The 27,188-nt window shown below is 36.9% G+C and overlaps 2 protein-coding genes across 6 annotated transcripts; both read left to right on the top strand.

Annotated features, from left to right (window-relative positions):
* The first annotated feature begins 1,817 nt into the window (after positions 1 to 1,817).
* ppm1na (protein phosphatase, Mg2+/Mn2+ dependent, 1Na (putative)) lies at positions 1,818 to 10,114 on the top strand. The gene is made up of 6 exons (XM_039670627.2): positions 1,818 to 2,531; positions 3,733 to 4,304; positions 6,406 to 6,523; positions 6,649 to 6,763; positions 8,252 to 8,315; positions 9,230 to 10,114. The coding sequence occupies exons 1-6, from the start codon at positions 2,129 to 2,131 to the stop codon at positions 9,257 to 9,259; spliced, it is 1,302 nt and encodes a 433-aa protein (XP_039526561.2). The 5' UTR covers positions 1,818 to 2,128; the 3' UTR covers positions 9,260 to 10,114.
* A 2,498-nt stretch (positions 10,115 to 12,612) lies between these two features.
* Positions 12,613 to 21,672, top strand: LOC120478639 (amino acid transporter heavy chain SLC3A2). Of its 5 annotated transcripts, none has more exons than XM_039670619.2 (9): positions 12,613 to 12,690; positions 15,670 to 16,054; positions 16,526 to 16,690; positions 17,478 to 17,575; positions 19,160 to 19,237; positions 19,331 to 19,386; positions 20,396 to 20,588; positions 21,009 to 21,116; positions 21,219 to 21,672. In XM_039670619.2, the coding sequence occupies exons 2-9, from the start codon at positions 15,679 to 15,681 to the stop codon at positions 21,591 to 21,593; spliced, it is 1,449 nt and encodes a 482-aa protein (XP_039526553.2). In that variant the 5' UTR covers positions 12,613 to 12,690; positions 15,670 to 15,678; the 3' UTR covers positions 21,594 to 21,672. The 5 variants fall into 5 exon arrangements, with proteins under 5 accessions (XP_039526553.2, XP_088977543.1, XP_039526554.2 ...); XM_089121417.1 differs by lacking the exon at positions 12,613 to 12,690 and adding an exon at positions 13,501 to 13,659 and having other exon boundaries at positions 21,009 to 21,101; XM_039670620.2 differs by lacking the exon at positions 12,613 to 12,690 and adding an exon at positions 13,502 to 13,659.
* The last annotated feature ends 5,516 nt before the right edge of the window (positions 21,673 to 27,188 follow it).

Consider the following 27,188-nt stretch of genomic DNA (forward strand, 5'->3'; position numbering starts at 1 on the left):
AGGATAATGCACCATGTCACAAAGCTCAAATCATTTCAAACTGGTTTCTTGAACATGACAATGAGTTCACTCACTGTACTAAAATATCCCCCACAGTCACCAGATCTCAACCCAATAGAGCATCTTTGGGATGTGGTGGAACAGGAACTGGATGTACACCTCACAAATCTCCATCAACTGCAAGATGCTATCCTATCAATAAGGGCCAACTTTTCTAAAGAAAGCTTTCAGCACCTTGTTGAGTCAATGCCACGTAGAATTAAGGCAGTTAAGAAGGCGAAAGGGGGTCAAACTCAGTACATGGTGTTCCTAATAATCCTTTAGGTGAGTGTATAATGCAATGATGATTAAATCTTAAAGTTATAGTGTTCTTTCGCTAGTGGTTGTTTCACTCAGCATTTCACTGGCCTTAATTTTGACATCGATATGGGGAAAAACTGCCATATACCGTAGATATTTTTAATATTATCTCATAATTTGGCAGCAGGTATATTAGGCTGCTGTCACTTTAAGACCTGATGCACAGAACCATTATACTGTTACAGATGCTTTTTCTTTTACAACTATTTACGTTCACTAAAACCGTAACTTGGGTGTGAGCACAAAATCTGAGGGAATGAGTAAAATTATGCACAATACGAGCAATCCCACGTTGAAATTCAAGCTCTGTAACACCAACAATATTCACCAGGAGAAAATGAAACGAGTGAGTGAAGGGAGGCGGGTTTATGTGTAACTCGCTGTTGGAGAAATTAAGAGAGCGTGAAAGCGCAGCTGGTATCGTGTTGAAAATTAGTATCGGAAGTGTTTCAGATATGTCATTATCGATATGTATCGAAAAATCTATATACATATTTTTGTATATAGAGCCGGAAGCGAAGGGGAGGGACTTAGGCTCTCTATATCACTTACCTCTGCAGATATTTAAAGTGTTTTGTTTTATTACTATGAATATAAGATTGACCTGAAGAATATCAAATGCAGGTAATACACTTGCTTAGCCGATATACTCAGAACTATACATCATACAATAATGATTTTCGTGCCTATGACCGAATCACAACCATAGAGCCATATCACACTCTTACTTGAGTGATATTGCATGGGGAATTTGTTTACTAATTGTAGTTATGGAGGTTTTAATGTCAGGGTCATGCAATGCCCTTGGTCACTTTTATCCCTCATTGTGAATGAATGGCTCAAGCCCAAATGTCACACACCTACGCTTCTTAAATACAGGTAATCTGTAAGCCTTCTAAGAATAGGCTTTCCAAAGGAGGCCAGTTCCTACCGAGAATTACCTTACTAACCATCATTCAGACAGCCATTTTATTATTTCAAACAATTCATAGCAGATTTTACTTACAGTGGATTAGGAGTGTTTGTGACAACATGTGGTTGTCATTGGCAGTTAAGCAATTAGCACATCAAAATGATATCTAAAGTATTTTACACCAGGATAAACTCATGGTTTACAAAGAGGTGCGAAAAGTTGAACGACTAAGAGATTACATTATGTAAGAGGGCAACACCGTCATACTTTGTATGAATGCATTTTGCAACATATTCCACATACAAACTATTTAAAAAAGCATTCAATAAACTGAGCATGAGCCAGTAATGCTAATTTCCAATATTGTATGTGAAAATCAAACTCATCCTGTTTGGATGCTCATTATGAAACACTGCAGTTCATCTATGGACGCAAACTAATCCAGGCACATTACGCAGTACGGATTACATGACAGCATACAGACGGCAGATGAAGGGAAAGAGGGAACACTGTGTGGTCTGAGGATGAGTGAACATAAATAGATTAGCCAATCAGAACTGGGCTGGAGAAGGAACACAGCTTGGCAAAAGTGATAAACACACCCAGAATTCATCAGACCTTATGCCATTAGTGCAGTCCAACAGATTGGATGTTTTGCATTGGGAACAACAGAGAGTAAAGAGCTTTTACACAAATGAGAACATATTTAGGGCACCAAACTAACACTCTGGTTGTCCAGCAATTGTCCATCCTCTTTTGGCTCCAACTCAACGAGAGGCGCTGGCTTGGCTTCGGAAGACCAGGAAGAGTAGTTTGAGGAACAGTAGGAGACTAAAGCGGAGGATTCGGGCCACCATGAGAACCGCCAGGCGGGCCAGCGCCATGGAGGTGCCCTCGTTCCTGCGCCAGCTAGTGAAGGAAACCGAGAAGATGGTAACCTTCTTCTTCAAGGGTGGGCGACGGGAGTCGGGAGCTGATGATGACTACTTTGAAAATGAAGAGGACATAGGTAGACCCTACCTAGAAAGGCCCAATTTGGGGAAAGACATAGAAGAAGGGGGTTCGAAATGGGGCATTAACTACGCCATGGCCAATATGCAGGGCTGGCGTGCCCAGATGGAGGACTCCCACACCTGCATGCCAGAGATGACCGAGGCCTTGCCAGACTGGAGCTATTTTGCCGTGTTCGATGGACATGCGGGGAGAATGGTGGCTCAGTACTGCTCCAAAAACCTGCTGGATTTTATTCTCGACACAGGTACTCACCGATTTAAGTATTACTGTCTGGAAGATAAGGGATTAAAGTTGAACATCCAAAGAGTTGTGCTGATGTGCTTTTATTTAAAGATGAAAATGCCACCACAATATAGAAATTTGCCTCATGACTTTCCAGCTGTTGATTTGCTTCGCCATATATATTGTCCTCTTGAGGGTTTACCCTAAAGTAAAGGGCATTTATAAGTTGATTAATATTCATTACTTATTTGTATATTTACATGGTAACAAAGACTAAATAAAGAGCAACCAATATTATTTTTATTATACGTAAAACATGAAAAATCAGAAAAAAGTGCAGTAAGACTGATACACAGATTCTTTTTGTGAAAACAAACCTTAATATCTTGTATGAGCAATCTTAACAGTGATGCTTAGCTAATTGAATAGCCATTTTTGTATTTTCAGATAAATGTTATTATGATATTAATAAAACATTTAAACAAGAAAACTCAAATTTTCAGTTTGTCAATACTGGGTGAATATAATTTTTTTGACAGATATACAAAAATACAAAATAGTACCTCTTGAAGAGGCTTAGTTGTCTTCTAAAGCTAGTTTTGCTGGTTTTTCCAACAATAATCCAAAACGTTTTTTTTTTTTAAACATTAAAGGTTCTAAAGATTTTTTTTAAAATCGATTTAAAGGTGTTAAAACAGTGCATATCATATTACCATGGAAAATTTGGGCCAATTAATAGGCCAGTCCAATATATATTAGATCACACAAACTAATGTAAGGTTTTACAAGCAGAGCTCAGAGAGAAAAGTTCAAAGAAAGATTGTGAAATAGTATCTAAATATAATAAGAGGTTATTTTTTACAGTTTCATTCCGTTTTCTAAGAATTATGTGCTTACATAACAAATAATTAGATTATTTTGAATGACAAAAATAGTCAACTTAGTTTTTAGACAAAGTTTTACAAAGTTTTGGTGTATTAAATATATATATATATATATATATATATATATATATATATATATGTATTAGCCATTACATTTTTGGAAAATGGTCCATACAATGAAAAAAAATAAAACATTTTTTTATTTACTGGAAATGAAGAGTAAAAAAAATTTCCGATTGACAAAATCTTTGCTCAAGTAGGGTGAAAGGCACTGGGCAAATAGAAAGACCTTGTTTAATTATTCCCGTGCTTGACCCTGTTCTATGATTGTATAATCAGGTTGTGTGACGGTGGATGAGGATGTCGAACATGTCAAAGATGGCATCAGAAATGCCTTCCTCGGCATCGACCGCCACATGCACGCCCAGGTCCGCAATGAGAACTGGGACAACAGCGGATCTACAGCAACGGCTGTCATGGTGTCTCCACGAAACATCTACTTCATCAACTGCGGCGATTCCCGGACCTTCCTTTGCCGTAACAGCCAGGTGGTCTTCTACACGGAGGACCACAAACCCTTCAACCCGCGCGAGAAAGAGCGCATCCAGAACGCCGGGGGCTCCGTCACCCTGCAGCGCATCAACGGTTCACTGGCCGTGTCCCGCGCACTTGGAGACTTTGACTTTAAGGAGGTGGAATGGAGGACTCAGACCGAACAGCTGGTGTCGCCTGAACCAGAGGTGTACGAGCTGGAGCGAATGCCAGAAGATGAGTTCCTGGTAGTGGCATGTGATGGTGTCTGGGACGCCATCAGTAATGAGGAGCTGTGTGCGTTTGTGCGCAACCGCCTGCAGGTCTGCGATGATCTGAGGGAGATCTGCTCTCAGGTCATTGACCTCTGCCTCTATAAGGTTGGTATCTGCAGTGACAGGGTTACCTAAAGGCCAAATTTCGAGTTCGAGTTGCCTGATGCCCGTGCACAGGTTTTTATTTTTAGCAAGGTACCAGCATACTAACAAATGTTCTGAGGAAGTTTGCAATTGGATAGGAAAAACATTTCAAATAATAGTATGCTTCATTGTTGACCAAATTAGACTGCACTGAAAATACACTCTTAAAGGGATACTCCACTTTTTTTGGAAATAGGCTCATTTTACAACTCCCCCAGAGTTAAACAGTTGGGTTTTACCATTTTCGAATCCATTCAGTTGATTTTCTGAAACTGCCTGCTTACCGATATTCTTCTAAATATCCAGACTGATCTCATGAAGTAGCGTGTGTATGACACGCCAATTCGTATTTCCATTTTTGCCGTGCTATCAAGACGCATAATCGCCTTTCAGCGTGTTTATGAACGCCGTTGACTTAACGTTATATAAATATATGACTTACCTCAACCCCATTCCTAAACTTAACCGTCACTGGGGTTAATGGCATTTATGACTGGAGATTTGATGGCGTGTACGGACACGCGGAATGACGCGGACGTTAATGGCGTAGACATATACGCATACACGCGGATACACGCGGATAGCTCAAAATGCGTAGAGATAACACGCCACCTGACTCGAAAGTGGAGTATATGTTTACGCAAAAGTCATGATGTCATGTTGAAATATCATAAAATCAACTGAATGGATTCGAAAACGGTAAAACCCAACTCTTTAAGTTGTAAAATGAGCCTATTTCCAAAAAAAGTGGAGTATTCCTTTAAAATCAAAGGTTGTTTTTTGGCATTGTTTCATTAAGAACTTTCTATTACTCAAAAGGTTCTTTAAAGTGAATATAAAGGTTCTTTAGGAGTTTTTAAAGGGATGGTTCGCCCAAATATTAATTTGGTCCAAGTTGGTATGAATTTCTTTCTTCTGCTGAACACAAAAGATTTTTTTTGAAGAATATTGGTAACCAAACAGTTAATGAGCACCATTGACTTCCATAGTATTTTTCAATGGTTTTCAAAGTCAATGTCAACTGTTGGGATACCCATATTCTTCAAAATATCTTAATATTTCTATAATATTTCTAAGATATTTCAAAATATCTTAACTTTCTAGCAGAAGAAAGAAATTCAAACAGGTTGGGAACAACTTGAGGGTGAGTAAATGATGACTGGATTTTTGGGTGAACTATCCCTTTAAATGTTCTTCACATTTTTAAGAACTGTTCACCGAAAGGTTCTTTGGCAAACCAAAAGCGGGTCTTCTAAAAACGTATTTTTGAAACTTTATTCGTAAGAGTAATGTTCAGTTTTTCTCACAAATAAAAACTGTATTTTTTTTAATCAGTGTTCACTGATTTCAGATTTATCTGCCCCTAAATGTACCCTAAAAACAACACAGATTGTAATTGGTCGCTTTTAATGTTTCTCGAGTGGGTGATTCTGGGTGAAAATAATGTATACATGGTTATCATTAAAGTAAACTGGACTTTGTCAATAGTCAAATGTCTGGTCAGATATAGAACATAAAAATAAGCACCAAAATATATCTCACATTATGAGAACCACTCCATCAATATGCTTTTATTTTATGCTAGTCATTAACCCATGACGTCAATAACTCTGACGAGTACGTCAATGTCAAGTCAGTGTTAAATTGCCAGAAATACTGTCACCTTGTAAAACGTTTAACTCGTTTAGGACAGCTTTGTTATTTAAAATGATTACTGGCACTTGGGTTATGTAATATACAATAATGAGATGTCGCATGCTGATGTGAGTAATACAGTTTCAGCTTGACCTGTTCTATGAAGACACTGTTCTTTAAATAGAATGATTATAAGGAAGACAAGAAGAGAGCGAGAGAGGATTATGAGTGACTCAGCCTTCAGGTTACAGCAAACCAGCGGCTCAATCAGGCCAAGAGGTCGTTTGGTTTAGAACTAACATAATGCATATTGCATTGCGTGCATTTATGTGTATAAGTGTGTTTTAGTATTATTGATCTACTCTAATATCATTTTTACATTATATTATAAGGGTTTTAAATTCTTAAATGTCTTCGCATCTTACAGGGAAGTTTAGACAACATGAGCATTATCATCATCTGCTTCGATGGCGCCCCCAAGGTGACACCAGAGGCACTGCAACACGAGGCAGAGTTAGAGCAGCTCATCGAGCAAAAAGTGGCAGGTAATTTGACCAATTCATTCGATTTAAAAGGTTTTACACTATATAAATTTGAGGCAATTATACATATTAGATTAGATGAAATAGCCATCTTAACAAAAAAGTCTATTTTCTCTCAAATTTCCTAGAGATCATTAATGTGATCAGATCTAAAGATGAGGAACCTGACCTGCTACATGTGATGAAATTCCTGGCATCTGAAGGTATTCCCGGCCTCCCACCAGGTGGAGGAATCTCATGCAAGTGAGTATTACTGGACAGCAATATATAAAATTAGGCCTACTATACACTTCAAAAACGAGACATGATGGCCTGGTTTCACAAACAGGGTTTAGATTAAGGCAGGATGAGGCATTTTAAGGATATGTAAGGCTTTTATTTCAAGCTCTATTTTCAGAACTCTATACATTCGATTATCATGAAAACAAATCTCAGAGAACGGTTGACTAGGTACCAATGTGTTATTAAACCAAAGGTTCGTTTTGCGCCCGAGTTGTCTTTTAATGACAGAATTTTCATTTTAAGTAAGTTTAACCTTTTGGGCTCATCATACACCCGGCGGGGGCTGGCACCGCAAGTGTTTTTTGCTACTGTAGTTTCAGCCTGACACAGTTATCTTTTTTTTTTACGTCCTGTGTTACGTTTAAATAGCAAATGCTTTTGAGCCTATTTGTGCGCCCATAGGCGTGTTGGTCTGAAAATGAAGTGTGTTCAGGTGCTTTATTGGCACGTTGCTATTTTGAGGTGCAATTTTTTTTTTATTGTTGCAACATGACATCACGACTTTTGCGTAAACAGGCACGCCACTTGTGTATTGCGTGTATGTCTAAGCCGTTAAATGTCCGAGTGATTCCGCGTGTGTGTACACGCCGTTAAATGTGATGTCCGAGCGAAACGAAGCAAAATGTAGATCTACATCTGGGGAGCGATATTTTTTTTCCTAGGATTGTAGGGGAAGACTCATAAATGGTATTAACCCCAGTGACGGGTAGGTTTAGGGACGGGGTTGAGGTAGGTCATAGATTCATATATACAGTAATAAGTCAACGACGTTCATAAACACGCTGAAAAGCGATTATGCGTGTTGATAGCACGCCAAAAATGGAAATACGAATTGGCGTGTCATACACATGCCATTTCATGAGATCAGTCTGATTGTTTAAAGTGCGTGTTAGGAATGTGCACCAATAGGTGGGTCCACAACGCACGTACACTCTGTTCATTACACACACATGTAAATGCAGCAGCACACAAACATGTCAAATATTAAAAATAAAAGGATTACAATGTAAAAGATTATTATTGTGTACATAAAGATATGGTGGAATCGCGCACGAGCAGATCTGTTTCCTCTCTGGAGCAGCGTTCTGCAAATTCCGCCATGGCGAGAGCGCAACTAGCTTTTAAAGGAAATGGGAGATGAGACACTGATTGGTTTATTGCACATTAACACACCCATTACTCATTAAGAGAACAGGGGCAACCCTTTTAAACAATTTTTCCAGCAAAAGTCGTGGGCGCTCTAGAGTCGCCGTGCGCTCTAGACCATGCGCTTTGATTGTTAAAATAGGGCTGTTTGAGTCATTTTGCTTCTTAGTTAAATGTGTTGATTAAAGAATGTTTAGATATTTTAATAGAAAACAAGTACAAAATTCTAAGCAAGAAAATATGTGTGTGTGTGTGTGCGTGTTTCTCAATCTCTGTTTTTTGTGCCTTTTTTCTATATTGCAGGAGAGATTGCATAATTGCCGCATATCAGAAATATGCAGCAGCCTTTAGACCTCTTGACCCAATGGTATGTTTTTGAAATGTGTGCATATATGTTTTAGCTGTACTAAATAAACCATTAAAGGGTTAGTTCACCCAAAAATGAAAATTATGTCATTAATTACTCACCCCCATGCTGTACCAACCCCGTAAGGCCTTCGTTCATCTTCGGAGCACAAATGAAGATATTTTTTATTAAATTTAAGAGCCGAATCACTACCACATTGGCTCCTAAGGGAATGACACTTGACGGCCCAGAAAGTCAATGAAGAAAATGTTTAAATATTCCATGTGACTACAGTGGCTCAACTATAAGTTTATCAAGCGACGAGAATACTTTTTGTGCGAAAAAACAAACAAAAATAACGACTTTATTCGACTATTCCTTTTCTTCCTTGTTGGCCTGAAACGAGACTTCAAGAGATTTCCACGACGCATGCGCGAGAACTGAACTGAAGTAGTTGAAGGAGATGCGTCGTGGAAATCTCTTGAAGTCTCGTTTCAGGCCAACAAGGAAGAAAAGGAATAGTTGAATGAAGTCGTTATTTTTGTTTGTTTTTTCGCACAAAAAGTATTCTCGTCGCTTGATAAACTTATAGTTGAGCCACTAGTCACATGGAATATTTAAACATTTTCTTCATTGACTTTCTGGGCCGTCAAGTGTCATTCCCTTAGGAGCCTATGTGGTAGTGATTCGGCTCTCAAATTTAATACGAAATATCTTAATTTGTGCTCCGAAGATGAACGAAGGTCTTACGGGGTTGGTACAGTATGAGGGTGAGTAATTACTGACTTAATTTTCATTTTTGGCTGAACTAACCCTTTAATTCTCCAACATTTTATTTGATATGTTTTTAGTTGTCTAAATATAAAGGGTTAATTTTCATTTTACAAACATCAATAAAAATGCTGATATTCTCAAATACTCTTTCATCATTTAAGGATATCGGTGGTTCTGATGACTCCACCTAGTGGCCGTTACCCTGAAGATGGAATCAAGCCTTCAATCTCTGTAGATGTAATAATTCATGTGAGGACTATATTTGTGTGCCACTTGCTTTACAGAGGTCAAATCGTTTAGCCAAACTGTTCCTTTTGTAAATCAATGTTGTATGTTGTACACACTGAAACAGAAACAGGAAGAAGAGATGTATTTATTAAATGCTTTCATAAAAGCGGCTTTCGCACCAGAGGGACGTTTTCAGAACTATTGCCGGAAAATTACCCTAGGGCAAAATTTAGTTATCGGGGGACCCTGGTGACTAGTTTATATCAGAGGGAGTCAAAACTACCCAGTGCAAAAGCCCATAAAGAAAAAGCACTTAACATTGACACCATGGAAAGGTTCTTGTGAAAAATATGTAGATCATTAAATAATAAACACTTAAGTATTCCATAATGTGGCTTTAAAAATGCCACAGAAATAAAATAAATTGTAGATATAAAAATAAATATCCCACTTGTAGCTGGGATAAGAGAAATCATTACCATTAAAAATACAACACCTTTTAATAAATATAATGTTACTTTTTTAAATCTACATATAAATAATGTGATGTAACATTGCAGTTGTGGGTTGTTTCACGATTAACTTCACAATTCACATAATATTTACAAACATATGTAAGATACTTTAATGTATAATTGTATTATAATTTTTCTTGTATTTGTTTATTGATGTTAAGCTCTGCAGAGAACATAGACTTGCATAACCGAACTTGTACACAGCAGTGAAACTAACATCTGTAAAACTTTATAAAAGGTACTTGAACTTTAAATTCAATTGTCTCATTTTATTTTTTATTAAAGTATACCTCTGTCATTTTATGAGAATGTTTCTTCAAAATGTCTGGATTTCCATGTGCTATGTCTAGATTTGAGAAGTCTGGACTTTGAGCACACAATTTATATTAGTCATAATGGGCAGGACAAAACATGCCAGATTATAGTGTATCTGTACAGATTAATGAATCATAAAATGATAACATTTTGCCGGAACTGAAATCGGTTCTCGGTCCGATCCACTTTTTCAAAAATCGCTTAGTGCACCTTTAAAGCACTTTTGTAGCCAATCAGCATTAGGGGGCGTATCCACTCAATATTTACTATTACATTATAAAAATCAAAAGCTGTATGAAAATGAACAGTTGCATTTAAATTAATGTTACCGAAGATCAGTAAATACTGTAACAAATGTATTGCTCATTGATAGTTAAAGGTGCAATAAGTGATTTCTGAGAAAGTGGATCGCAACACACGTGTAGCCAATTAGCAGTAGGGGGCGTGAGCGAGAGGGAGATTTGAAGAAAGACTGTAGAAAGAGAGATGGCAGAGAGACATTACAAAAGAGAAAAGCTCTGAGGAAAATCAGTGGGAAAAGAAGAGTTATGATCAGGCAAGAGCTTTAGGACATGCGTTAATTTATGAAAATAGAGGCCGAAGCGGTAGGCTAAGGCCTGAAAATAGACACAGAGGTTGGAGTTTCTTCTCCATACATGAGTAACATTGGTTTTGCAGTTTCACAGAAACAAGATGCTGTTGTTATAATAGTATCTATACTAACAGGGCAGTTTTGAGGATCATTGTTTGTCTAAAGCTGCTCACGACTAACAACCAACTCTTTCTTGTACTCCTGTGTGCTGTAAGTTAATTTTTTTGTGCTTCCTTATCTTCGCTTTATTCTTCTCAAAGCATTATTTTGCTTCGCTTCAGCTATGATATAAAGAGATGTCCACACTTGCATAGCATGTTTGTGCATTTTGGCAGAGAAATGAAGGAAGGGGTGTATTTGGTAGTGTTGATTTAAAAAAAAAAAACAGTGTTCAACAACGATTCTCGGAAATGGCATACAGCATATATGGCATACAGCTCCCTAGCCAACCTGACAGAGATTGACCAAAGTCTGGGCACACTTCCACAATTCACACAGCTTATCAGTGAAAGCCGGAAAGCAGGCAGGTGGATTTTTATTATAGACCATTTCACAAGATGTAAACAACACTGGTCCAGAAACACTTCCTGTTTCAGTTTGTAACTGTTTTCTTTATTTCACATGTAAAGAAAACATCTTAAAGATGTTTGTTTAACTTTTTGATTCAGTTTTAAATGTTCTTTTGGTTGTATTTTATCCCAGATTTTATTTAGTGTTAAAAAACTGAAACAGGAAGTGCTTCTGGACCAGTGTTGTTTACATCTTGTGAAATGGTCTATTAAACAAGTGTTCTTCATTTTATTTTGGCATTCACCCAATTGTAAAAATGAAAAATTTTCATTTAATATTGTCTTTGCATGTAGTTGAATCGGGACTGTGCTAACTTTTGTATTCAATAGATGGTGCTGTTTAACCATATTGCATTAGACTTCACTTCAAAATGAACGTTCTGTTGTCATTTACTCACCCTCAAGTTGGTTCAAAACTGTATGAATGTATTTCTTATGCTGAACACAAAGGAAGATATTTTGAACAAAGTCAGCAACCAAAGAGTTAACTAACCCCATTGACTTCCACTGTATTCATTTTTCCTACTATGGAAGTCAATGGGGTACATCAACTGTCTGGTTACTGACATTCTTCAAAATATCTTCTTTTGTGTAAAATTTATAAATTCATACAGGTTTGAAACAACTTGTGGGTGAGTAAATGATGACAGAATTTTCATTTTGAAGTGAACTATCCCTTTAAGCCATGTCTGAAAATCATTGCATTTAAAGATATCAAAGATATTATTCAGTTAAACTATGGGGTTACTGTGTCCATTTCTTTTACTGTCTATGGGTCGCATAGACTGTAGGATAGAGAGGCTCGGGAGCGCGCATGCACGTCACATCCGAAGGATTTCGCAGGGAATCCGACCCGGAGACCTCACATATAAATATGAATATTGGCCTTCAGAGATAATAGCAAAACCCGAAAAGTGGATCATTGCAATGTGTGATTACAACCCCTTCAAATACAGGCAATAAAAAAAGGATTCATTTTATAAAAAAAAGTTAGAACCTTTAAGTGAACATAAACAGCTAGGAAAGAACACTTAAGTGTAAATTAGATATTGTTTGTTTGTGTGACACGTGTGGGGGGTTATAGGCCATCATATACTGTACTTTGCGTCCGAAGGGAACTTTGAAAATCCATCAGCAGAATGTGTTACTGAAGTGTCATGGACCATGACACCTCTATACTAATTACTTAAACCTCATCTTTGGTGTTATTGTCATAATTTAATGTTCAAAGACAGTTAAAAACAAGGTCACGCTCAAGCGCACTGAAGTTTAACCTGTTTTTCAATGCAAGTTGCAACAACATGGGCAATACTAACGGTGTGTTTACCATATCAATAAACTGAAAACTGAAAGAACCACCAGAGCCTGAGAGAATTTGCACTCTGCCAGACGTTCCCGAACAGGTAAGTTCAACAGCCAAATATTTTGCCTGTGTGACTAGAGTTTACAGATTGTACAGTGTTCATCTTACAGTGTCATTAACAAGATATGCTAATAAATAATTGTGTGAAAAATACGTAACTTTTTTAACACTAGAAAAAACTTGTTAAATTTACTGACATGTGGACAAAGATAAATAACATGCATAACATAAAATAACATGCATTAACTATTAGTGCTAATGTGTCATGAATCTGTTGCAAACTTTAACTGTCTCAAAGCTTCTGTCAATGTAAAAAATAGCAGTTTAAAAATGGTATTAAAATAATTTGGAAATAGTTATTGAAAATATTTGAATGCTATTATTTTTCTTGTTTCCTGTATTCATATGGATATAAGTTAGCCAAGGTTTAGCCATTTTTGTTGCATTTCTGTCATTTTTAAAAATTTCAATATAGTTTTTTATTAAGTTTTAGGTTTTTATTTTAGTTTAGCTTTTTTTGTTGTTGTGTTGGTAATTTAGCAGTTATACAAGTAATAACTTTTTTTCTTTTAGTTTTAGTTAACTTATAGTAATGGGAACCAGTCAATCAGTAGTATATTCGTACGATTATGAAAATGTATGAATGTAGTCATTATTAATACATATTCCTCATACAGTACTATTAGGCCTGCTAATATTCATATTATGTTAGGCCTATATTACATAAAATTATATTTGTCCGTGTAAATATAATAAACACAAATTTAGTAATCATTTAACTAATGAGGAACACCTCTACCAGAAAAAAAATTATTTTTGCGGAAGAATGTTGTTTTGGTTGTGCTTCGGCTCGGAGTGTGCGGATGAATCCTATCCTACTGCTCATAAAACATTCACTATGCTGAGGTATAACTTTTTTAACAGTCTATGGGTATAACCAGGGATGAAAAGGATCTCAAGCTGACAAGCTAAAGACATGAAGCTTTAACGTTACCTACAAATAGACACGGTAGGCTACTTAATTGAAAATATTTTTTTTAGCATAACTACAACAACAATGATAATACTTGCAAATATGATTATAAATATACTATGAAAATACATAATACTATACAATCTATCAGAGAGCTAAATGACCATTTATATCAGAGAGCTAAATGACAATTCTGTTCGGTAAAATACCTACTTACCTGCTGAGTAATAAAGACGCCATTTCCGCCTCGTTTTTACAATATTTCAAATCGAAAAGTTCTGTCCATCTCTGAAGTGCCATATGCCACTGAGGCCAGGCCAGTGCTGATTCTTGTCTTATTGAGCTCTGTCGACTCTCTTTTTGCCAGGAGACTTTCCTAAACGGGTGAGTTAAGATCGTTGTGACAACACTAACCTCTGTCACTCACACGTGCGTCAAAGTAGCCGGATCACATTTTCTATATGACGAGAAATGCACGGAGAGTGACGTATAAGCAATTTCTCGCGAAAACAATCCTGCCCACTCTAAAGGCGGGCGTACACGGTACGAATTCTGACGGTCGGAAGATCGTATGCCCAGGCACACTTTACGAGTGCGTTTATACAAAAATCGTATGGAGGCAGTGATATACGACACGATTTTACGACCTGCTGAATTCCGAAGAAATCGCACAAAGTTCCGCACTAAAAACTCTCATAACTGCATATAAAACATTGATACAAGCCGTGGTTATTTTGCTATAGGCTCGTTTTCAGCACCGCGAAACGGACGTCCGGACGGACATAGTTACGGTAGGCTACACATTCAAAAATAAATTTCAAGCTCTCTGAATGATTAATTAGCCGTTTAAACCACCTCATGTGAGCGTTTGCAATTCATTTTGCTCCGAGAAGCTATCGCCGTGAACTTGAGTGAGCTTGAGCGCGTTGTGAGAGTGAGGGCGCGGGTGCCAGATCCCGTGTTGCAAGATCCACATAATGGAAAGGTGCCAGTATCTGGACTTGTTTTTTGGATTAATGTCACGCTTTAGGAAGTTATTAAAGTGGTTCGTAATATATTTATCTTATTTTCAAAACACAAGCTTTGAACTTATTTTGGATTTTTATATAATTTCTTTGTTTTTGTTAGTTTTTGCTTGTTTTTCGTAGCAATATCTGGCAACATTGTTCTGTCGGCATTAATAAAAAAAAGCTTAGGCTGTAGACAAACTGTTATTGCTTTTAGGAGGATACAAACATAGCCTAATGATCATCGTGATGTGTAAGAATCTGTAAGAAATGTATAACACTATCAAAAACAATAGCATAGCCTACAGTTGTTTCAGAATGAAATATGCCAAATACTGGCCAGTAGGAACACGGCAGATGCTGTTTAGTTAACCTTTCACAAAGTCATCATAAAAACATTAATTGAAGCAGTTTCTAGTAGTCCACACCATTTTCGTATTTCTTCTGTGGATTTCCTCAGCTCCCGATTGGTCAAATTCAGATAGATCGACAAATCGGCTCATTCAACCGCATACACCTCACGAATGCAATCCAACAGCTCCCGAACTTTTTCGACATGCTTAAAAATTATCGGGAGGTCGAGAGGTGCTCGGCTCGGCTCGTATCTTCCTCGCACACGATACGAGCCGCGACATGCGAGCATAACCGATTTACATGCGATTTCCCCCGAGTGAAAAAAATCATCTGCGAGCTCGTAAAACAGCAAAAAATCGCACCGTGTACGCCCGCCTTAACAGGATTTCCATTTTGAACAGCGGGTAAGATAATCTTTTTCAAGAAGGACTGTTGTTAATTTTGACAACAACAAAAAAAAGTTCTAGACCTAGATAAGAACTTCTTTGTTTGTTTGCACTTAGCATTTTTTACACCAGGGATAGGCCTATTCAACAAAGAATGAAAAGTATACCAATCCTGGCCTCCTCTATATACATCATAATAAGATAAGATGTGGTGCTGGTTGTTTCTGTTGATGTATCACATGCTTAACTTAGTTTTGTTCAAATTGTTTTTCATTTCAATGGCTCCTAACATTACCCAGTGAGACCAGATGACACTGAAGGTCGAAGGTGATCCAGGCTATGGCAGTACATCTGCTAGAGCTCCATTCACAGATATGGATGGGTCAGAGACTGTACCTCTCCTTATCCCAGAAGATCCGCCCCAGCAGTACATCTGGAAACCCCTGAGCAAAGAGGAACTGGAGAAGTGCGCAGGGGGACCGGAATGGAGGAAGTTTCGTTCTCGTCTGGTACTTTGCTTCTGGATTGTTTGGCTGATAATGCTTGGGACCGCTATCGCAATAATCATTCAGAGCCCACGGGCGGTGTCTCCTTCACTATTCTGGTGGCAGAAGGATGTGTTTTACCATCTGCAACCAGCACTCTTCATGGTTGCAGACAGTGACAAGCTCAGCCCTATCGGCAGTAAGTTAATAAAAACATCCTTTACAGCAGTAACAATAATGGTAGATTGCATCTCAGAACAGTAAACCTGCTTATCCACCATCTATCCATGAGTCTAAAATTACACCCACATGTCAAAGTCTAAGTCAGTGTTGTGTTAATGAAGTATCTCCACAAACCACATCACAGGACATTTACCACATGTTGTGGCAATGTCTAGTAGACAGTAAATCAGACAATAAATACAAGGTAAATGTACAATTTGTGTGGCATATTATGTGCTTTTTATTTTTAGGCTTATAGAAACAATACATAACTGGTACTTTGTAAGGCTCTGACCACAAATGAATGGCTAGTTTAATAATCAGCCATTGAAAAAGACATTTGTTGACCGCTTATCCTTATATTAAGGGGAAAGTAGAGTGGTAGAGTGAGGTGGGAAAATATTCTTTCAATAATGTTAAAGTATGATGGTGTATGTCCCACATTCAGGGCTGTCCCAGCGGCTGCCTTATCTGAGGTCACTGGGGGTTGGGACAGTGATCCTGGAGGGATTCTTCCGGAATGACAGCTCCCTAGCCAACCTGACAGAGATTGACCAAAGTCTGGGCACACTTCCACAATTCACACAGCTTATCAATGAAAGCCGGAAAGCAGGCAGGTGGATTTTTATTATTAAACAAGTGTTTGTAAAAATGACAAATTTTCATTTAATATTGTCTTTGCATGTGGTTGAATCGGGACTGTACTAACTTTTGTATTCAATAGATGGTGCTGTTTAACCATATTGCATTAGACTTCACTTCAAAATGAACGTTCTGTTGTAATTTACTCACCCTCAAGTTGTTTCAAACCTGTATGAATGTATTTCTTATGCTGAACGCAAAGGAAGATATTTTGAAGAATGCCAGTAACCAAAGAGTTAACTAACCCCATTGACTTCCACTGTATTCATTTTTCCTACTATGGAAGTCAATGGGGTACATCAACTGTCTGGTTACTGACATTCTTCAAAATATCTTCTTTTGTGTAAAATGTATAAATTCATACAGGTTTGAAACAACTTGTGGGTGAGTAAATGATGACAGAATTTTCATTTTGAAGTGAACTATCCCTTTAAGCCATGTCTGAAAATCATTGCATTTAAAGATATCAAAGATATTCATCAGTTAAACTATGGACATGTTCCATGTCCACATGTTTTTTTTATCTTGATGTTGAACACTATTTATTTTGTTTTATAATTTAAAACCTATTAAATGTCTTTTGTGACACGTTTTGTACTTAAAATGTCAGCTTGGTTTACCATTTTGTTATCTAATGCAACGACAGTCATGCAAATACTGCAAATACTTGTGAAACAGTGGTAGTGTGGAAACAAATTGAAGTCAAATTTTTGTGTGCAAAAATTTGACTAATCCAAAGGATTTTCCATATGTTTCAGGTGTGAGAGTGATGCTGGATCTTTGTGAGCTGAACCTGTTTGAGCAGGAGTCGGGTAATGACACTAAAGTTTGGTCTGATGCATCAGAGAACATTCAGGTAATGGATCTTATTCTCAGTGTGGGGGACGATATCAGCTACAGCGTGTATTTTATTTAATTTTTTTTTCTCCATCATTGGAAAAGCGTGCCTCTACCTACATTTTTGAGAAACTCCAAATGCACCAGCACTGTACCCGGATGTGGGCCGGATCTGGACCGACACTCTGTTGCTGTCTGGGACGTTTGGCTTTGTTAAAACAATCTGTTCAGTTTAGGGTAGGGTTAGATAGGCACGTTGTTTTCAACCGTGATGGAGCATTGACCTTTTAGTGCCCAAATAAAATAGTGCCCGATGCATGGTCATTTGTTTTGGTTAAAACTGAACAGGATTTTGCTTTAAAAGTGTCTCAAAACAGTTCAAGAAGAAGCATAACAGAAATATCGCCACAGAAATATTTTTGCAATTAAGTTTTTTTTCTTCTATATTACTCGTCATGCAATCATGCATACTGATTCGTTTCTCTGAAGGAATCAGGTAGGCTAAATGACAAATGCGCAGTTCCTCAATCATTCCACAGCAAATATGCAGTGCTGCTGGGTAGATTAATTAGAAATTGTTGTCCATTATGGAATATATATAGATACATGATAAAAACTGTAGTTAGTAACGTAATCTATTAGATCACACTTGATTACTTTTAGGCAGGGGCGTAGAATTTAGTAGGGACGCTAGGGACGTGTCCTTACCAATATCCAGTGACAATGATATATCCCTAGCAATAATTTTGATCAAAACTTAAAATATATTTACAGATTGATGTCCCCGTCCCCACCAATTTTAAAATCAAACCTACGCCACTGCTTTTAGGTTACTTTTGACCTTACTTTTAGCCTTAACTTTTTTTTCACGTAGATTAGGATAATATTGTACTATAATGATATAAAAATACAAAGAGGGGAAAAAATATGTTGAATGAAATAACCGATACATAAGCAATAGGCTGTTAAAGAAGGACAATTTAAACTATAAAAAATATAAGAATTTGCGCTAATCAGTGAATTATGAATCATTTTGTGAATATTAAGTAATCAATAAAAATGTAACTGGTCTGATATGAGTATTATAAAACATAATATAATCTAATTATAAGTATATAGGCCTATAATATTTGGAATCTGATTACATATAATCAGTTACTACCCACCCAGCATTGTAAATGTCATTTTTGTATTCCTATTTGCTCCAATATCATAAGAAAAAATCCATGATGTTGTTTTCATGACTTTCCAAAGTATGGAAAAATGATCGAGAGATTGATGATCACAGTCTGACTCTGACACCACTGCTCATGTGTCCTTCATTTTGGTTGAACTGTGTAAATAAATTATTTTCATTATTTATCATTTTTACGTTATTGTTATGTGTAAGCAATTGCGGAGCGAAAATTAGCTAGCACTAATACCAGTATATTTTGAACTTGCGTACCATACCGGAGTGGAAAATTATTATATTGTGGCATATCTAACTGTAGACTAGATGAACAAAAGATTAATGTGGTGAGGATTACTGTTTTATGTCAATATTTCTGCCTACCTCTTGTTTATCATTGCTCATGTGATATTATGGTATTTCCCTCTCCAGTACTCATTAAGGTATTGGCTGGAGTACGGTGTGTCAGGGTTTGGGATCTGTGATACAGACGCAGCCTTCTCAGCAAAGGTAAAACTGTCTGGAAACTGATGATTTAGTGCAGGTGGTTGGAGGCCATGCCCAGTGCCTCCATAAAAATCAATGTGCATTTATAATTCACAGACCCTAATGGAGTGGAACGTGCTGATGCACAAGTTCAGTTCACAAGATGATGAAAGGTATTTTTGAAAGAAGTTGAAATGATGAAAAAAGTTTTTCAAAGTCAATTCCTGAAGGACAAACTTTTTATCAAGCCTTGGTAAAAAAAAAAAAAAAAGAAGTAAAATGGGTTGCGAACACCTTTCATGTTGACTTTAAGGCCCTGTACCAAATGGCACCCTAAACACTCGCAGTCTTCCTCTGAGTCAGCACTTTCGTGACGTAATGCCACTTTGACTGCCGGGAAAAAGTGATTTCGACCGCAAAGGCGGTGCTCATGAGCACCCTTCTAAAACCTCAAATCACAAACAGGACACCCGACGGTCTCATGAACTTAACAGACATGTGTACGCGGCAGCCATTTTAAGTCAAAAGTGCATATAAAGTGTGCCATTTGGAACAGGGCCTAACTCTATTTTCAATGTGAGCCTGTGCATTGAACTTGACAAATGTCTATTAACCTGTTAACTGCCACTCTCCCCACACCCCCGCCTTCAAAATACACATTGAAAATGAAATGAACTTTGGAAAGTTCAAGTTTGTACTGTACTGAACATCTTATTTTATATGAATATATATATTTTACAAAATAATTTTCAGTCTGCTAGAAAATCAAAGCCAAATGTCAAACCAAATTGAGTTACAAATTTGAAGTTGATATCACAAAATTAAGGTAGCTACAGTATATACCAAAAATACGGTATATGGGTTCCATTAATTAATTTTAATGTGCTCTCCAGTAAAAAATGTATACATTTCTGTCACAATATCACTTCTATCACAAAACAGCAACCAAATACGGAACCTTGAATCCTTTTCCAATGATATGCGTTTTGTCAATATTACAAAAAGATTTGATTATAAAATAGAGCTGTAAAATTTCAAACATTGCCCACAATTACACCTAATGTATGATGATTACTAAAATATGTGATATGGGGGAAAAGGGCAATGAAAACAGTGTGCTGGGACAGTGACCATTAACAAGCTTGGTGACATAAATCAGATCTTGTAATCTCATTCTTGTAGAATATTGATGGTGAGGCACACAAACACACTTCCAGCGCTAAAGGAGTCCAACATTACTGTTAATGCTTCACTGGTGGAGCTGGATACTAAGTCCGTGATCCCCCCATCACACCATCCGTTGTCTCCTGCTGAGGTGGCCGAGGCCGTGGAGGCCAGTCTGCAGATGCCACAGGAACACTGGCCGAGCTGGACCGTGAGTGGATTTTAACAGTTTATCAATGGCAAAATCCACAATATTTACCAAACTATGTCTTGGAGTATCGCTATAATATCGTATTGTGAGTTCAATATCATGACATGAGGGTATCGTTGCACCTTTAATTGTATCTAACGTTTGATAAGTAGTATTTCCAACTAAAGCAAAGTAGTATTTGACTCTGGTCAAGCGTATCCAATGCAGACTGGTGTGACTGGTCTCGGAACAGCAACATGCCCAGTGCATTATGGGTTTAAAAAAAACAACAAAAAAAACGCCTTTCTACTTCAAAGGCAGCCTATGTTTTATTGAAAGCTCATTTTGACATTGAAAATCAAAATAAGAAAGTCTTATTTAAGTTTCTGAGAATCCTGTATGCCATGTATGCAATGTCACGAGTGTTTGCACCATTCACAGGTGGGTGGACGAGTCCAGCGGGAGCTACAGAGAGCCATTCTAGTCCTCATCATGACTTTACCTGGGACACCCGTCATCAAATATGGAGATGAGGTCAGTCCGATTCAGGTGAGATGTTCACAGTGTGAAATTTCTTTGAAAACAGTATGATAAATATGTTTGGGTTTTTTTTGTGACGGGACATTTCTATTAATCTGTTCAAAAATACAGGAGCAGCTGAATCAACCGCCAGCCCTTTTCCAGTCTCTGATTCAGTCGCGTGCCCGTGAAGAGGCTCTCCACTTTGGCGGATTCACCTTCCTTCCCTTCAATGACAGCATGTCATCCTCTGGCCTCAATTCTACAGTCCCGCCTCCTTTAGCTTTCCTGCGCTCATGGGGCTGCGTTCACTTTCTGGTCTTGTTTAATTTGGGATCTGAACCTCACACTCTGGACCCAGACTGGGCACCCAGCCTACCTGAAGGTGGGCTGTTTGTTATCAGCACAGGTCTTGACCGATTCGGCCCCGTGTCTCTACGGTCAATAAAAATGCAGCCACATGAGGCCATTGTCATAAAACTGTTTGAATCTGACAAATCTTCCTAAGATTAAAAGCTTGTGTTAGCTTATTATTGGAACTAAGATCTAAAAATGTTAAATAAAGTAAAGCAAGTATTTACTAAAACTATTTTTGTTTTTTTTTATTAATAAGTATTTGCAGTGGGACTGGAGTGCACTTTGTTTGGTTGCAAATAATCTGATAAAGAGAAACCAATGAAAATTTAAATTAGGTTGTTTTTGTCCCCCAAATAATGGACACTTTTATCTCCTAGAGATGGATTCTTATTAAAAATAGATTTGTTTATTTTTATACAGTATGTATGAAATGGGAAACGTCTTGCCAAATTTTTGCTACTTTCTAAAGTGAGTAGTTCACTTTTAAAAAAAAACTTTTGCTGATAATTTACTCACCCCCATGTCATCCAGGATGTCTATGTCTTTCTTTCTTCAGTTGAAAAGAAATTAAGGTTTTTGATGAAAACATTCCAGGATTTTCTCCATATAATGGACTTCAATGGGAACCAAACGGTTCAAGGTCCAAATAAGAGTTTCAGTGCAGCTTCAAAGGGCTTTAAACAACACCAGACAATGAATAAGGGTCATGACTCGAAAAAAAAATTGTTCATTTTGATGAACGAGTAAGAACAGGAGAGTCACGAACACTCATCACAGAACAGAGCAAGGCGAGCATTTGTACTTATAAATTTTTTTTTTTTTAAATGACCGATTGTTTCGCTAGATAAGACCCTTATTCGTCGTCTGGTGTCGTTTAAAGCCCTTTCAAGCTGCACTGAAAGTGTCTTTTGGACCTTGAACCGTTTGGTTCCCATTGAAGTCCATTATATGGAGAAAATTCTGGAATGTTTTCATCAAAAACCTTAATTTCTTTTCGACTGAAGAAAGAAAGACTTGGACATCTTGGATAACATGGGGGTGAGTAAATTATCAGCAAAAGTTGTTTTTAAAAGTGAACTACTCCTTTAATATCGTTACTTTCATATGTAAGAGTAGATCATTACATTTGTAAAACTAAACAAAGAGTGAAATTTCCATAATCAGCTTCAATATTTATTGTGTGAAATGTTTACCTACGAGGCATGTCAGTGAAAAACAAGAAACAGTTGATTTGTAGGAGAGCAATCACAAGTTTGTTATCTAAAATCAAAATGAAACCTCGGCCCCTGGTTCTCCGTTGCTCTTACATCAACATCTTATTCTATCAACTGGTTCGTCCCTTGACATTTTGTAACTCTAGACGTGTTTTCATGGTCTCGCATATTATTTATGTGCAAACAGCCAACTATGTTCATTTTTACGGTAATATTGGTAATATGGGAATTGGTAATTGGTAATTGGTTGCATAACAAAAAAAAAGTTGTCTTGCATATTTCTTGGCAGAAACTGCAATGCATGCACGTCTACTGTGCATTATCTAACTATAATGGTGGTTAATTGTTTATGGAGAACAGATGAGTTCAGATGCAAAAGCCTCTAAATGCCATTTGAAATTTTCTTCTTTAATGATGATTTTTATCAAACTTGTATATTTAAGTTTAGTAATTTCACTTAAAAAACAATTAATAGGTAATTATCATTGCCATTTAAGTGAAATCACTGAACTTAAATATACAAGCTTGATAAAAATGAAAATTTCAAATGGCACTTAGAGGCTTTTGCATCTGAACTCTTCAGATACAGTTCACTAACATTAACTAGGGCATTGTTAAGGATGGGCTCAATTAGTAGGCTGTACTATAGATGAACACTCATTCCCCTTTTACATCAAAAACAGACTTTTGGAGAGCAAATTATAACCATCTTGGTTCAATAACCTTTCAGGGATCAAACAGACCCTCTTACCTCTATACATTACATGCCGTAATGCAGATTAGAATGATCTGAGCTTTCAGAACGGAACAGAACGTTCTGCTTTTATTTAAAAGACAGAGGGCAGCGCTTTTATTCGGGGTTTCTCAGAAACTGTTCCCCTTGACAAGTTGTTCATGCTCAGAAATAATCAAATCAAATGTTCATAAATCAAATATTGTGGCTGGAAGCAATTCCACTGTGAAACAATCATCAGCAGATGATTACAGTTTCCAAGGCTAAGAAACAGTGTACAATTATCTCTGATTGTTATAAAAATGAAACCTCTACAGGGCGAAATTATCCCTTTTTTTATGCAGCATTTTGCCAAATTAATAAACAATTAAACACAAATTTTGACAAATTTATCACCTAATGTTGATTCACAGCAGGGTACCCCCTTGAGCTGTCTGTTATCAGTTGTAGTTGTTGTTGTCGTGGAATAACTAGATGGCACGATTGAAGAATCAGTATTGCGTATTGCAGGGAGCCATGCAAACATTAAAGCCTCCAAAACAAAATCAACACCATAAAGGACACACTCCCCTTTAAACAGCATAACTACCCAGTTTGCTAAAAAAAATAATAATAATGATTTGCTATGGACATTATGGACAAAGTTTAACATTTTCATCTAAACATTTTGTTTCTAGTTTTTTTATCTAAACACATTCAGCTTTCGAAATGGAGCCAAACAGCTTGACATGCTATTGGGAAGGAAGAAAAATGACTTACACTTTCATGCCTGTTATAATCTTTCCGTTCAAGTTGGACGCATACAAAAGAATGAGAAAATGAGCAATCTGGATTGTTTTGTCATTGACCGTGATGATTATTGTTGGCTGTCTCTACATGTTTCCAAGCAATGAGACTGATCTATGATTCACATACTAAAACTGTTTTCAATTACTGAATTGAAGAGAGTTAACAGCTTAGTGAATGAGAGAATGCACATGTTCAGGAAAGTTCATTTCAGCCGAAACAGAGCAATAAATCACACTGTTCACAGTGAAATTTTAATTCGCTTTTTTTTTTGTTTCAGATGACAATACATTTTTTTAGGGGGAAAAAAGACACCTGGCTCAGCAAATGTAATACTCAGAGCCAAAGGCAATATATATAAGTACATTTTTACATTTTTTTCATTAATCTGCACACTCATGACCTAAACGAAACACAGAAGCAGATGAGGCCTGTCTGAACAAAGCCAAGAGTTTCTATGACACTCTGGGAGATTTTTTGCCTTCAGTGTGTTACTAGGGTGTAATAAATTTTCCACACTGAGACTTTCTCATTCATATATCCGCTTCACATATGCCAAATCAATTTTGAGCTTACTATTCTGTCCACAGAAAGGCATATCCATAGAGGCATTAAAGTGAGGCCATGACGAGACTGACAGCCTAATCCTAGGACCGCTCCGATATAAGATCAAGTCATATGCTTGTGCATTAGGGTTAATTGCAAGGTTCCAGATATTCTGTTTTGTGCTGGTATGGTTACCAAGCGAACTGGAATCTGGTTTGTCCTTAAGCAGAAGCTCAAGGATGAGGAGCTGTTGAGGGAAGTAAGTTTTTTAAAAGTGAAACATTCCAGTACAAATAATGAGATCTCTTATGCACAATTTACTCCAAGCATTCCAATGCTGTTTAAAGAAATCAATCTTTAGTTAGAGATTGTTTGGATTATTGTGAAATGGGATATTGAGCCAAGGAACTGTCACCTCAAAAATATTTACCTTTCATTTCTGCAGTGCAGTCAGACTCTTCAATCCCTTGAGAGAAGAGGTGACAAAAAATATGTGATAACACTGCATTTAATAAATAAATAAAATATGCTTGGCTACCTGAAATGTCATGACGGAAAGTGCCGACACACTTAATTAATTCAACAAATAAACAAATTTTTGTTTAATTAATCTTTGTTTAATTTTTGTTTAATTAATCAATCTCTTAATTAAACTATAGACCATTTCACAAGATGTAAACAACACTGGACCAGAAGCTTCCTGTTTCAGTTTTTTAACAATAAAAGCTGGGATAAAATACAACCAACAGAACATTTAAAACTGAATCAAAAAGTTAAAACAAACATCTTTAAGATGTTTTCTTTACATGTGAAATAAAGAAAACTGTTACAAACTGAAACAGGAAGTGCTTCTGGGCCAGTGCTGTTTACATCTTGTGAAATGGTCTGAGTTTCAACGTCATCCGATTGCTGTTCTTTTCCACACAACTCTCATTTTCAGTCACGTCATGCATCAAGCGTTGATTTGCCAACGAAAGAAAGAAAAGATTGTTTTTAAGATAAAATCTTGGCAATTAATTTCATTCAATTAATTGGTCTGTAATAACCAGCCATGAGCCATGCCTTCCATGTTCACAAAAATATCTGGTCTGTTTTTGCTCCACCAATGAAAATAATAAGTCACTGCGTGATAAACCGCTATATTTGTTTTCTGAGCAACACTTGGTGTTTTGTTTTTAAAAGGATCTGTATTCAAATTTTTTTCAAATGAATGATTCAGTGACTCATCGTATTTTTGTATGCGACTTCTTAAGAATGAATGGGTTATATACTGTAATATTTAATGTTACCCAGGATTCTGTTTTAGCTTGTGAAGCATGTTCTGGTAAAGTGACCTAAGTGGATTCTGAATGCACCTTTAAAAAAAGAAGACAATGATGCAATCTGTCTGAATTAATCATCGTTCTTTTTTGCACCTGAAAACTTTGCTTTCCCAATAAAATGTGTCTGATACTGTGTAGGCCTACTCAAAGCAAATTCTTCAGGGATCAATCATAACCACTTTAAAGTATATGCTTTGCTAAGAGCAGTCTGGCACCAATATAGTCATCTGAACTGTTTTTGAGCATGACGAGACGAAATTCCAGCCGCATGTCTGTCGGGTTTAAACAGACAAAATAGCGATGCATGCAGGAAAAGCAATGTGAATCAGGACCTGAAAGTGATTCAGACTGTTAGACACATGCTTGATCATAACAGATGTGTTGGAACAGATGTTGTTACTGTGACTGTGGAGAAGTCCTCATTATTTATTTTATTTTAATAGGTAACAAGATAAGATTTAAGCAGATTTATTCATGGCCCCACTTAAAGCTGTAATTAATTTCTGTGATTACCTTGGCTTTAATACAAAGCACACTTCTTTTTCACATGGGATTTTGACAATACTTAATTTTCCTGATAATACAAGAATACACTTTAGCACACAAAGGTTTTTTTTTTTCAGATTTTTGTCTGAGATAATATCCTACTTTGCATCTGAAGGCGACATCAACATGGTCAGTTTTGAGGACAAGAGAATACCATACCAATTTGATCAGGGAAACTGTAAACAGAGACACATGGAAGTGTTTGGGATGGAGTGATAACGCATGCCATTAAATCTAAAGGGAAAGATTTCTATCATCATTCCTGTCCAAAAGTGCTGTGTGGTTATTTTTTTCATGGCTTCAGGATACTTTTCAAATATTCATAATGCATGCTGATGGATATCAACATCCCAGGCAAAGCAAACAGTGTATACACGCACACACGCACGCACACACCAAATTCAATACAATGCAATTTTATTTGTGCACGTTTAAAAACAACTGGTGTTGACCAAAGTACTAAGGAAATAAACAATAAGATATGAAACAGAAAAGAGAAAAGCAAAGTAATGAACAATACAAATAAAAAACCTATGAACTAAAAACAAAATAAAAAAAAAACCCAAATCAAAATATGTTGAAAGCAATTTAGAAAAGA

The sequence above is a fragment of the Pimephales promelas genome, chromosome 16, assembly GCF_988280905.1.
Source record: "Pimephales promelas chromosome 16, fPimPro1.hap1.1, whole genome shotgun sequence".
NCBI classification, from domain to species: domain Eukaryota; kingdom Metazoa; phylum Chordata; class Actinopteri; order Cypriniformes; family Leuciscidae; genus Pimephales; species Pimephales promelas.

Coding starts and splice junctions, on each gene's coding strand:
- ppm1na (XM_039670627.2), top strand. CDS start 2,129: ATGAGAACCGCCAGGCGGGCCAGCGCCATGGAGGTGCCCTCGTTCCTG. Junction 2,532..3,732: donor GGATTTTATTCTCGACACAG/GTACTCACCGAT, acceptor TTGTATAATCAG/GTTGTGTGACGGTGGATGAG. Junction 6,764..8,251: donor GGTGGAGGAATCTCATGCAA/GTGAGTATTACT, acceptor TCTATATTGCAG/GAGAGATTGCATAATTGCCG.
- LOC120478639 (XM_039670619.2), top strand. CDS start 15,679: ATGACACTGAAGGTCGAAGGTGATCCAGGCTATGGCAGTACATCTGCT. Junction 20,589..21,008: donor AACACTGGCCGAGCTGGACC/GTGAGTGGATTT, acceptor CACCATTCACAG/GTGGGTGGACGAGTCCAGCG. Junction 21,117..21,218: donor ATGAGGTCAGTCCGATTCAG/GTGAGATGTTCA, acceptor TCAAAAATACAG/GAGCAGCTGAATCAACCGCC.